The sequence below is a fragment of the Cynocephalus volans genome, chromosome 8 (assembly GCF_027409185.1).
Source record: "Cynocephalus volans isolate mCynVol1 chromosome 8, mCynVol1.pri, whole genome shotgun sequence".
NCBI lineage: Eukaryota > Metazoa > Chordata > Mammalia > Dermoptera > Cynocephalidae > Cynocephalus > Cynocephalus volans.
In genome coordinates, this window is record NC_084467.1 from 21,490,635 (window position 1) to 21,502,960 (window position 12,326).

Below are 12,326 nucleotides of genomic sequence, written 5' to 3' on the forward strand. Positions count from 1 at the left end.
TACCACCCTTCTTAGGAGCCATCAGCGTACTGAATTACAGGTCTCCGTCGGTCTCCGGCGCTAGACTGCGAACTGCCTGAGGGCGTCTCTCCCGCGGCCGCACGGTGTAGGCGGCAAAGACCGGGCTGGTTGCTGCTCAGGGAGCGGGGCGAGGTTGGCCGGCCCCGAAAGGACACGGCTCCAATTCCCGGGGGGAAGGCCAAGCGGGGCGGACCCCACCTCCGGGAAGTGACGCCACGGGGTCCGAGCAGGGGCCTGCCGGAGCGGGGCGCGCGCAGCATGGCGGAAGCGGAAGGAAGTTCTCCGCTCCTGTTGCCACCACCACCGCCCCCGCCCGGGATGGCGGAAGTGGAGGCGCCGACGGCGGCCGAGACGGACATGAAACAGTACAACTGCTCGGGCGGCGTCGCCATGGACGTGGAGCGGAGCCGTTTCCCCTACTGCGTGGTGTGGACGCCCATCCCGGTGCTCACGTGAGTCTCCTCCGGTGTCCGCCCGGGGACAAGGAGGGTCCGGGGAGAGCTGGAGTCCGCGCGGCGTCCTCGGGCAGGCCCGGGCCAGCCTTCGGCCCCGACGCGCAGCTAGCCCCTCCCTCGAGTCCGGCCCTCACGCCTCACCCAGTCACCAGAACCCCGCCACCCGCGCGGTGCCACTTTCCGCTGACTGCTAGAACACAATCCCTGCCCTCTTTACACCTGGTCTAGTAGGGGAGAAAGTCGGTTGCAGCCCGGCTGGAAAGGTCTTGTGGCTGGGAGGCTCAGGAGCTGCGGGCGTACAGAAGAGGGGCCCCTAACCCGGTCTGAGGAGACATCTTCATTCATTCACTGGTTTGTTCACTCACTGAGCAAATCCTTACTGATCGCTTACTCTACGCAAACGTCCTGCTGGATCTGGAAATAAGAGTGGGAGTTTGGTGGGGACCACACTGGCTCCTGGGATGTCAACATTGGAAGGGCCCCCAGAAATCTGGGAGTCCAACCCTTTTTCTCATACACCATCTTAGTTGTGAAGCGGTCCCAGGCTGGCTGCCTCCCAGACCAGAGTTTTTCTAAAATATCAGCCTTTGTCAGGAGAGAAGCAGGTGCTCGGGTACTGTTTGCCCCCTTTTAGCGAGGAGCCCCCGGGTGGAGGGAGGTGGTTTGCCCTGCTGCTTTAGCCTTGACAGTTAATAACCACTCCTCATAGTCCTGGACAGTTTACCAAACTCTTTCACACCCATTTTCTGTGAATTTCACAGCCATTTTCTAAGGGAGGAATTACTTTCTCAGATAATAAAGCTGAGCCTCTTGTAACATTGTGTCTTGATCAAGTTCACACCCCAATAAGCAAAGGTATTCAAAACTCAGTCTTCTGACTATAACTTTCTTATCTTATCCCCTTTCACCTGATGGGGTAGATTTGTTCTCTCTATTGAAAACAACCAAATAGTGGCATGGACAGGGGATTGGTTTTGGCCTTATATGTTGCTAATCCTAAGATGATCTTAATTTTTGTATTATGTTAAAATATGTAAATTGTTTTGTGTTTTCAAATGCTTTTATGCATTTGTTTAAGAGAATCTAAATCTGAGTCCTTTAAAAATAAAATTTTTAAGAAAGTGTGTTCATTAATTCATTCATTGTTCTTTTAACACATTTGCTAAATGACTCCTATATGCCCAGGTAGTTCCAGGTGATAAGAATATACAGTGGTGAATAAAGCATGTATGGTACTTGATCTCTTAGAGTTTGTCATGGTGGAAGAAGATAGACAGTAAACAAGCAAACTAATAGAACTTCTGATAGTGATTAGTGCTATGAAGAAAATAAAATGTTAATGTGAAAGTAACTGGAGGTCTGACTGCTTAGCTCATTTGGTTAGAGCATGGTGCTGGTAACACCCAGGTCAAGGGTTCAGATCTCTGTACCAGCCAGCCTACCCCCGAAAAAAGAAAGAAAGTAACTGGGAAGGATACTGAAGGAATGTGTTGGTTTTGCTAAAACCTCTCTTGTTATCTATCCTAGGATCTCTTTGGCCTTCGCCCATTCTCAAAAACACCATTTGTGGCTTAGTCCTCAGAGGCTCTGCACTATGACCCCCAGTTGTCTGGCCACAAGCAGCTCACACTCAATTCTACTCAGATGTATGTGCAAGTGTTCGTAAAACTAAGATAAGACACCATGTCCCCAAAGGGCTCATGTTCCCTTCAGAGGACTCACTCTCCAGCAGACAGGTAGACTAACCATCATAGTGCATTGTGATGATTGCTGACAGAGAGTACAGAGCTAGGAATAGATGTGGCATGGGGAACTGTCATCTGTCTTTGAAGCGGGGAGCAGAGGAGGAAACTGCATCCAAAGATCTGTCTGTCCCCTCAGAGATGTTGATAATTCTTCAGGAAAAATCAGATAATACTTACTGCTACTAATACAAATAGCTAAGACTGGATACTTGCTCTGTTCTGTGCTCTGTTCTAAACATTGTATGTTCACTGTCTCATTACATCAGTCTATGAAAATAGATACTGCCATTTCCGCCCGCGCGCGCACACACACACCCTTTTTGGGGGGGGGCAGATGGCTGGTATGGGAATATCTTCCCCATTTTATAGATGAGGAAATAATGACTTAGAAACCAGTGTGGGACTTTTCCCAAGGAGATATTCTACCTTCCCAGATACAGCTCCAGGGTCAATAACTCATTTATTCATTCAATAAATATTTATTGAGGACCTATTACATACTAGGTCCTGAGTAGATAGCAGTCCACAAAGCTGCTCTGGAGCTAGCCTTCATGAAGTTTCCAGACTGACAAACTAGTTTGAGGGTTTCTTCTCTGGAGCTTCGCAAGGCACAGGGCTCTGCTGTTTGCAACCACCAACACAACTGTGGTATGTGGAGTACTGGCCAAACCCAGACCTCCTCCCAACCAGATGACAGGAATTGGGGAGGGTGGGTTTCCTGATGAGATCGGGGTCTGAGAAGCCAGATGAGTTACTTTCTTTCCTGTAATTCTGAGTGTCCATCCTGTGGCCGCTATGGATCTTCAGCAACTTATTCCATGTCAGTTGTCAGTCAGATAGCAAGTGTTTATTGAATACTTCAGGATAACAACACTGAGCAGCCACCAAGTGCAAGGCAGTATTCTGAGCACTTTACAAGCATATCCTATTTAATCCTCACAATAGCCTTCCATTGAGGGAATGAGTAACGCGCCCAAAACAAAGTCAAGACTCAACTCATCTAACATCGGAGCCAGACTCCACTCTTAAATGCAGGGCATTAATATTAGTCAACAAATATTTACTGAGTTTCTGTATGCCGGGCACTGCCCCAGGGGCTACTATAATACAAAATCCTTGCTCTCTGGGAGCTTACATTCTATTGGGGAGACACAGGCAGTCAACATGTAAGTAACCAAGATAATTTCAGATAGTAGCAAAGACAGTACTAGGAAGTAAGTAAGCAGAAGAACGGGATCTGGGGTGCCTGGGGTTGTGGGTGGCTACTTTAGGAGGCATGGTTCAGGGAAGACCGCCAAAGCTGACAGTCAAGCTAAGGCCTAATTGATGAGAAGGAGCTAGTTGTGCAGACCTCCAGAGGCAGAGTGCTCCAGACAGAGGAAATTTGGGCAAATGCAAAGAAAGAATGGGGTGGGAGGATTTGGCGTGTTTGAGGAAGCACTAGCAGGCAATGTAGCTAGAGAGGGGAGTGAGATGAGGTTCAAGGTCAGAGCCAAACTGTTAAGAAGGACTTGAAGTGTATTGTAAGTGTAATAGGAAGCCATTAATGGATGCCAAGTGAAGGAATGATGGGATCTGAATTCTATTCCAAAAGACCTCTCCAGGGCCGGCCCGTGGCTCACTCGGGAGAGCGTGGTGCTGAGAACACCAAGGTCCCGGGTTCGGATCCCATATACGGATGGCTGGTTCGCTCACTGGCTGAGTGTGGTGCTCACAACACCAAGTCAAGGGTTAAGATCCCCTTACCGGTCATCTTTTAAAAAAAAAAAAAAAAAAAAAAGACCTCTCCAGTCCTGCCATCCTCTCAAGTCCTCAGGCTGCAGACCTGGAAAACCTCTGTCCTGTTGGTCATAAAACACTGCCCAGTCTTCCTTTTGAAGATCTTTTGGGCTGGTTGCTTAGCTGAGTTGGTTAGTGTGGTGTTGTTAACACCAAGGTCAAGGGTTCTGTTTCCGGTACTGACCGGCCACCAAAAAAATTTTTTTTAATTTTAAGAATAAAAAATAAAATCAGTCCCTTTGCTTCTTACCACCTCACTGCCAGGACTCTAGTCAGGACCACCACTATCTCTTGCCCAGTATTACAGAGGCAGCCTCTGAACTGCCCTCCCTCCTTCCCTGCGTGCCTCTACCCCTCCCATTCACCAGATACATGCAACGCTCTCCTGCTTTAGAGGTTTTTTCTCACCTGTGTATGTCCGGTCTTTTTCACAGGTCAAGGTTAAAAGTTGCCTCCTCTATGAAGTCTTTGCCAACTCCGCTGCAGCCCCACGTATTGCCTCCTTGAGCTGCATCTGTAGGTGTGACCTCCTAGCAGAGCTCTCCCTAGCAGAGCACTTGTGCTTGTACCCAAGCAGCCTTGAGACCAGGACCTGGCTGCTGGCCTTGTGAGGCCTTCTTAAGCTGGAGCAGTCTCTCCAGCACCCAGGCCCTGTAGGGTCATTGTTCTCAGACTACAGACAGATCTGGGGTTCCTGTGGATTGCATATTGGAGTCCATCTGAGTTTTGTTTATTTTTAAATGCTTTTTTTTTTTTTTAATGGAACTTTTAGTTCCTGGAATACCCCATGCTTTTTTTGTCCTGATCTCTATCCTTGCATATACTATTTTTCCATCATTTCCTCAGGGAAGCTTTCCCTGAACTACCCCATCACCACAGATTGCCTTAAATGCCCCCCCTCTTTGTTTTTAAGGTTTCTTATTGGGGTATAATTTATATACCATAAGGAACACAAATCTTAAGTGTATAGCTCAATGAATTTTTGCATAGGTACACACTGTTGTAACCACCACTCAAAAAGAGATAGCATTTCCAGGACCCAAAGGACCCCCTTGCTCCCCCTCCCAGTCAGCTGTACCACAAAGATTATAATGTAAAGGTAACCCCTCTTTTGGCCTTTAGTCCTAGATTAGTTTTGCCTTTTGAACTTCATATAAATGGCACACTACATTGTATGCTCTTGTGTAAGGTTGCTTTTTCTCAGCCTTATGTCTGTGAGTCTGTGTTGTGGGTAGTGGAAGTTTGTTCTTTTTCATTGTTATGTTCTATTTTGTTGTGTGACTATACCAAAATTCACTTATTCATTTTACTGTTTTTGGACATTTGAATTATTTCTAGTTATTTTTTTGTCAACTTAATTGAGATATAGTTACATACAATAAAATGTACACATTTTAAGACTATAATAGTCCCCACTTATCCAAGACCCCAGTGGATGCCTGAAACCTCGGATTGTACAGAACCTTACACTATATTTTTTTCTGTACAGACATACTGATGATAAAGTTTAATTTATAAATTAGGCAGAGTATGATATTAACAACAAAAATAATTAAATAGAACAATTATAACAATATATGGTAATAAAGGCTTTGTGAATGTGGTCTCTCTATCTCTTAACATATCTTAATATTTCGGACCACTATGGACCAGTTGACTGAAACCACTGAAAGCAAAACCACAGACAAGGGGGACTACTGTATAGTTCAGTGAGTTTTTTTTTTTTGGTTTTTTTTTTTTTTTTGACCGGTAAGGGGATCTTAACCCTTGACTTGGTGTTGTCAGCACCACGCTCACCTAGTGAGCTAACCGGCCATCCCTATATGCGATCTGAACCTGTGGCCTTGGTGTTATCAGCACCACACTCTCCTGAGTGAGCCATGGGCCGGCCCTAATTCAGTGAGTTTTGACAAATGTTATTTCTGGCTGTTTTGAATAAAAGTGCTGTGAACATTCTTCTACATGGCTTTGGAGGGCAGAGCCCTTGTTTCTGTTGGATGTATACTTGGAAGTGGAACTGCTGAGGCATAGAAAATAGTGCCAAATTGTTTTCCAAAATGGTAGAAACAATTTGTACTCTCACCAGCAGGGGATGAGTTCTGGTGGCTCCTCGCCCTCACCTACATTTGGTGTTATTGTCCTTTGAGTTATAGCCATCTGGGGGTGCAGTGGGAGCCCACTGTGCTGCTGACTTGCAGTTGCCCCTCCTCTATGCTTCTCCAGCATCTCAGGGCTGCCCAGATGGAAACTCCTCACAAATTATATTCACATGCCCCCACACTGGATGAAGTGTCCCCAGCATCTGTCTAACTGGCTGAAAGACCTATGTTTTGTCCCTTCCTTGTCCTTTTTCCTTTCAGGTGGTTTTTCCCCATCATTGGCCACATGGGCATCTGCACATCCACAGGAGTCATTCGGGACTTCGCTGGCCCCTACTTTGTCTCGGTGAGTCCTCATTCTGCCCCCTTTTGGAGGTTCCAAGGCTTGAGTGGAAGTCTGGCCTGTTTTGCCTGGCTTTCTGTTTCCCCAGGCCCAGGAGAATGCAGATAATACACAGTCCTGGCCCTCTGCCCCTCACCAGTGTTTGATTCCTTTCCCCACTTCTCTTGTCTCCAGGACAGGCCAGGAGGGCAGTGTGGCCAGAAGGATTCTTAAGTAACTGACCCAGCCCTTTGCCCCCACCCTTTGGGTACCAAGACATGGGTAAGGGTTAGAAGCAAGAGTGGAGAGTCAGATCATCCAGGAACCATATCTCTGGGCACTTGGAAGGTGGGAGTTATGGTTGGGAGACAGAAGAGGCTGACATGGTTCCCTGGGTGTGGCCATGTAGAAGAGGGGGTGGGGCTTCTAGAGTAAAACAGCTGTGTTCTCAAGTCTGTTGCCTGGGGGTGTGACCAAGACTGGTCCAGTGGGCTAGCTGCAGGTGAGCACTATTGCCCTGCCTGTTTCCAGGTGTTAGAGGCTGGAATAAAGAGGTGTGGCGGCCCCAGCCTGTTTATGTTGACAGTTGTCATGATCATCTCAACACAGCTAAGATCTGTCACTTTGCACTGAAAAATACTTTCACATCCATCACTTTCACTGTTATATATGTGTATGATAATTTATCTTTGACCAGCTCTGTCAGCAGGGTCTCCTGATCCTGAACCCAGAACCTGTCACTGTGTCTCATGGGGTGAGTCTAGGACTTCACTGCAATGTCTGCCTCATAGGAAGCCTCTCTGGGCTCAGCACTCCCGTTCCGCTCTGAATATAGTCAGACTGACAGACACAGAAATGGGCTCCATGTAGGCCACCATTGTTGGGTCAGGATGCTAGAGGGCTGGCCTCATTTACACCATGAAGGAAACCACCTGCCCATGATCAAAGATCAGAGAAGACTGACCAGAGAACTTGAAGAAATAAAGCTCAGAAAGGGCGAGAGTATTTCCAAGGTGCCACACAGAGGGGCAGTGACAGCTGGAACCCCGAGTCTTTGGTCTCCCAATGAAGTGTTCTCTGCACTTCTGCCACATGCTACTAGCACTTCAGATACCATGTCAGCCCCAGAGCAGGGCTGTGCCCCGCTTCTGCTCACGCCTGACATACCCATTCTTAGTCACTGCACTTCGGTCACTCATCCAGATTTGTCATCTGGCCTGGATGTAGGTTCCCCACTGACCTTTGCTCTTGTTCCTCAACAGGAAGACAACATGGCCTTTGGAAAACCTGCCAAGTAAGTGATGAACACTCTTGTGACTGGCGCTAGGGCCAGATTCCTCCTGCAGGGAGCAGCAGCCAGGCCTGCTGGGGTACAGCAGGAGCCAGCACCCTGAGGATGGGGTGTAGTGGGGAGGGATGGCCAAGGTCCACCAGGGCATAGTGGCCCTGTTCGGGGTACCTACTGCACGAGTCTCTAGCTAGGGCCTTTACCCATAGACCAGCAGGCCTTGCCTCATCTCTATAAGGCTGTGTTTTCAACTTCATGGTAAGGGGAAGGGACTTGGTCAAGGTCATACAGTTAGGAAGTGGCAGGGCTTGGACCTACATTCATGTCTGTCTTCCTCTACAATCTGGACTCTTCTGGCCTTCAGGAGCGAATAAGCCATTGAAGGTATAAGGGAAGCATTATTTGGGAGCTGTTGCAGGTTTGATTTGGGGTTTTTGGTCTTCGTTTTTTCATTCAGTCTTTGCCGGCCTTGTGACAATGTTGCAGTCATCAATATTCTCAGAATAGCATCAGGTGCCCTTTGCCCAAGGATGCACCAAGAGGGACAGGGGCCGAGGAGGAGCTAGTGTCCCACACAGCAGAGGTGGCCTGGAGTGGGGCTCCCTGAGCCCTGCTCTGACCTCCTCGGGCAGATGGAAATTTGGTCCAGGAGTGTCTGGGCCAGGTGTTTGCTGCCAGCTGCTTTTCAAGGACAGTTTTAAGAGCACCCTTTTCCAGGCAGGAGCCCAGGAGCAGCCCCAGTCCTGGCCCTCTTGGTTTCTCACATCTCACATCTCTAGCCTCCTCCGCCAGGCCATTCCCCACCACAGCAGCCAGAGGGCACTCTGGCCTCCCAGCACTCCCTGGCTTGAGATCCACTGGGGCATTCTATTGCTTGGAATAGCAGTTCTCAACCATCTTGAGGTTTATGGGCTTTAGTTCCACCGCTTCTCACCCACCCACCCCAGCTAGATGTGTGAGGAGACTTGGGGAGAATGCTTGTTGTAGGGTAAACTCGATGTGACATTCAAGTCCCCACATGATGTGGCCCCTGCCTGCATCTCCAGCTTCACCTGCCAGCATTCCATCACCCTCTTTCTTCTGAATCCTCCAGTAGTGCTCAGTCACTTAATTTCTGGGACACGCTGCACAGTTTTATGCTTCTCACTTTATTCGAGCTGTATCCTCAGCCTAGAATGCCCACCTCCCTTCTCTGTGCCTGGCTAACCCCTCTTCCTTCAGACTGGCCTCAGGTGTCACCACCAGGAAGCCTTCTCACACATCCCTTCTTAGTCCAGTCAGGCTGCCATAGCGAAATACCATGGCCTGGGTGTTTTGTAAACAACAGAAATTTATTTCTCACAGTTCTGGAGCCTGATAAATCCAAGATCAAGATGCCAGTAGATTCTGTGTCTGGTGGAGTCCACAGCAGCTTCTCACTGTGTCCTCACATGGTGGAAGGGATGAGGGGTCTCTCTTGGGCCTCTTTAATAAGGGCACTAATCCCATTTATGAGGGCTCCACCCTTATGACCTAATCACCTCCCAAAGGGCCCACCTCCTAACACCATCATCTTGGGGGTTAGGATTTCATCATATGAATTTGTGGGAGACCAGGCACTCAGAACATAGCACCCCCAACAGAGTTGGATCTATATCCTCCCAGGATCCACCATAGCACTGGGCACCTCACCCAGTTGTCTGCTACGTGACTCCTGCCCTGCATCTGGCTCACACCCACAGCTGCAGAGATCATTCATAGAGCTGAGGGGCCACAAGGAGCCGAGCCAGTGTGCAGACCCCCTCTCTCCCCTCAGGTACTGGAAGTTGGACCCTGCTCAGGTATACACTAGCGGCCCCAATGCATGGGACACGGCTGTGCATGACGCCTCTGAGGAGTACAAGCACCGGATGGTAGGTGGCCCAGGACAGGGCTGCACTCCTGAAGTGGGGACCAGAGTGGGAGGTTCCCTGCAATCCATCCTGACCCAACCCTTCCTGTTCCTCCAGCACAATCTCTGCTGTGACAACTGCCACTCGCACGTGGCATTGGCTTTGAACCTGATGCGCTACAACAACAGCACCAACTGGAATATGGTGACGCTCTGCTTCTTCTGCCTGCTGTATGGGAAGTACGTCGGGTAAGCTGCCCTCCTACCTACCCACCTGCCCATTCCCCTGCGGCTGCTCTCCCAAGGGTCCCAGAAGGCCATTTCTGGAGTCCTTCAGTCAGCAGGGACAGTTGGAGCTGTGAAGGTTCTAGAATGACTAGCTGAGTTTCTAGTGGAGAGGGAAGTGGTTGTTCTGAAGCCCAGCTCGGCAACTTGCTCACAATGAGACCTTGGGTAATTGCCTTGGCCTCTCTAAGCTGCAGCTGCCCTTGGTAAAATGGGGGTGATGATTCTGGCTCCTCGGGGAGGCTGTGAGTCTACAGAGCCCTGTGCTCAGAGAAAGGGAACAGATAGATCGTCACAGGATAGTGTGTGACCACCCTACAGGGTCCCTTCCCAAGCATCCCTAGTCAGAGGCAGGGTTCTGGGTAGATCGGCCCCAGTGGTGACCCAGGAGAAACTTTGAAGCCACAGCCTCATTCATGACCTGTGAGGTCGAAGGCATTTGTCCCAATTCAGATGTAAAAAGAGCTCAGACAGGTTGAGTGAGTCACCCATGGTCCCACAGCATGGCCACAGCAGAACCCAGACTTGGGAGCCCGCACATACCCAGCCTAGTGTGGCTGCCTCTCTCCAATCTTTCCTCTTAGCTGTGCTCATCATTAGGAACTTTAGAAAAGGAAACTGTCAGGTATTTTTTATGACCCAGAAGGCTTTTAGAGGTCCCCTGAGAAGAATATAACTGGTCACACAGATACTGAGACAGAGGCAGGGTTGACTCCCCTGCACTCCTTGGCTCCAGCCACCACACTGTGCGAGCACTCATGGCTTCCACACCCAAACTGAAGTTCCTGGTCCTCTTGCTGGAGAACTCCCCAGAGACGGGTGATTATGGAGGGATCCAGCGAGGCCCAGAGAAGGCGAGCATATCTCCCATAGCCAACCAGCGAGGTGTCAGTAGATCTCCCCCACGAGCCTGAAACAGCCCCTGCCTGGGACTGTAGTTAGTGCTCCTCCATGGTGGGCACCAGGCCTGTCCCAGTCCCCTGGTTGACCAAGTTTGGGGGTGGGGGAGTGGTTCCAGGGTTTTCCTTAGGAGTGGCAGCCCTGCCAGGGTCTGTGGATGGATGGGGCTCTGAGCCACATGCCTGCTCCCAACCCTGGCCCCTGTGCACTGTTCTCCCTCTCCATCAGCGTTGGGGCCTTTGTGAAGACCTGGCTGCCCTTTGTTCTCCTCCTCGGCCTCATCCTGACCGTCAGCCTGGTCTTCAACCTCCGGTGATGACTGCCCACTAGCCCCACATCCACCAGGTTCCTGAGGAGCAGCCGCCACACCTTTTGGTTCTAGATTTTTTCTCCTCACCCTGAAAGGCAGGTTTGGGCCTGCTGTTTTGGACCCAGGGGTCTGGGCTGAGGATGAACATGGGGTGGGGATGTTTGCTCATTGTGTCTCAGTGGCTACTCAGAAGCTCCCTGTCCCCTCCCTGGACTTGTGACTCCTGCCCTTGAGGTACCATCCTTGTTCATCTGTTGGAAAGGCCTTAGTTTCCCTCTGTAGGGCTTCTCCTGCCACTACCTGCTGGGCTCCTTCTGCCTCAGCCCAGTGCCCTATGTGGGGAGGGGAGGACGTTTGGATCCATCAGACAAGACAGTACCTGAACCAGAGCTTGATGAGGAGCCTGCGCTTCTGCTATTAGCTCTGGTACCAGGGTGGGGTGGGGTAGACTAAGAAGTCTCTAAGCTAAGCTGTCCCAGGGCCTTCACCACAGGCCTCTAGAATAGCCCAGAGGGGCCGGGTGGGCCCCTCCTTCAGATGTCTGCAGAAGCTGCACTAGGGGTGATTTGTGCCCCATCTCATGCCCTCCAGTCCATGCACACCCCCACTTCCCCCTCTCTGAGGGCCTCTCAGCACTTGAGCCCATCTCCCCTGGCAGTTTGGGGACTGGCTGGGGAGCTGAGTGGAGCTGACGTGTGCTGGAGTGAGCCCCTGTAGACCAGAGCAATGTGAACACTTGGCCCTGGCCCCAGGTATGGGCCTCGTGCTGGTGATGGTACCTCTTGGGTTCAAACTATGGGTGGCCTGTCAGAGCATCCAGGCCATCAGGAGCTGGAGGGGAGCTGTTTCCTCCCACCTGACTACAGCTCCCCCTTTTCTTCATATTGTGAAAGAGGGCCCTATGCTGTCCACCTTACCCCCTCCTCCATGGATTCCTGTGGGAGGGACTCCCTGGACAGGACAATAAAGACTTTTGACTCCAGAGGGTGCCTTGTCATTTTCTCTCTCTCTGTGGCCCCCTTGTCTTCTTGTTGTTCTTGGGTTCCTCTGCCCTTGGCAAGGTGTCTGGTTGCCAGTGCCATGGCTGAGTTCGTGTCCAGTGCCTGGGGCTTCCAGGGACTCAGCATCCCTCAGGGGTACCCTGCCCCTGTGCCCAGGCTGTGGGAATTCCCGCCATCCCACATCCACCATTCCAAAGCTTCCTCCTTTAAGCTAGTGAGTGCCTATTGAATGAATGGTGGTCTTTAGCTCC

At 50.4% G+C, this 12,326-nt stretch overlaps 1 protein-coding gene across 1 annotated transcript; it reads left to right on the forward strand.

Moving 5' to 3' along the window:
- The first annotated feature begins 253 nt into the window (after window positions 1-253).
- Window positions 254-12,050, forward strand: TMEM222 (transmembrane protein 222). The gene is made up of 6 exons (XM_063106381.1): window positions 254-473; window positions 6,361-6,445; window positions 7,684-7,715; window positions 9,505-9,601; window positions 9,698-9,828; window positions 10,993-12,050. Exons 1-6 carry the CDS (start codon window positions 280-282, stop codon window positions 11,078-11,080), a joined length of 627 nt encoding a protein of 208 aa, XP_062962451.1. The 5' UTR covers window positions 254-279; the 3' UTR covers window positions 11,081-12,050.
- The last annotated feature ends 276 nt before the right edge of the window (window positions 12,051-12,326 follow it).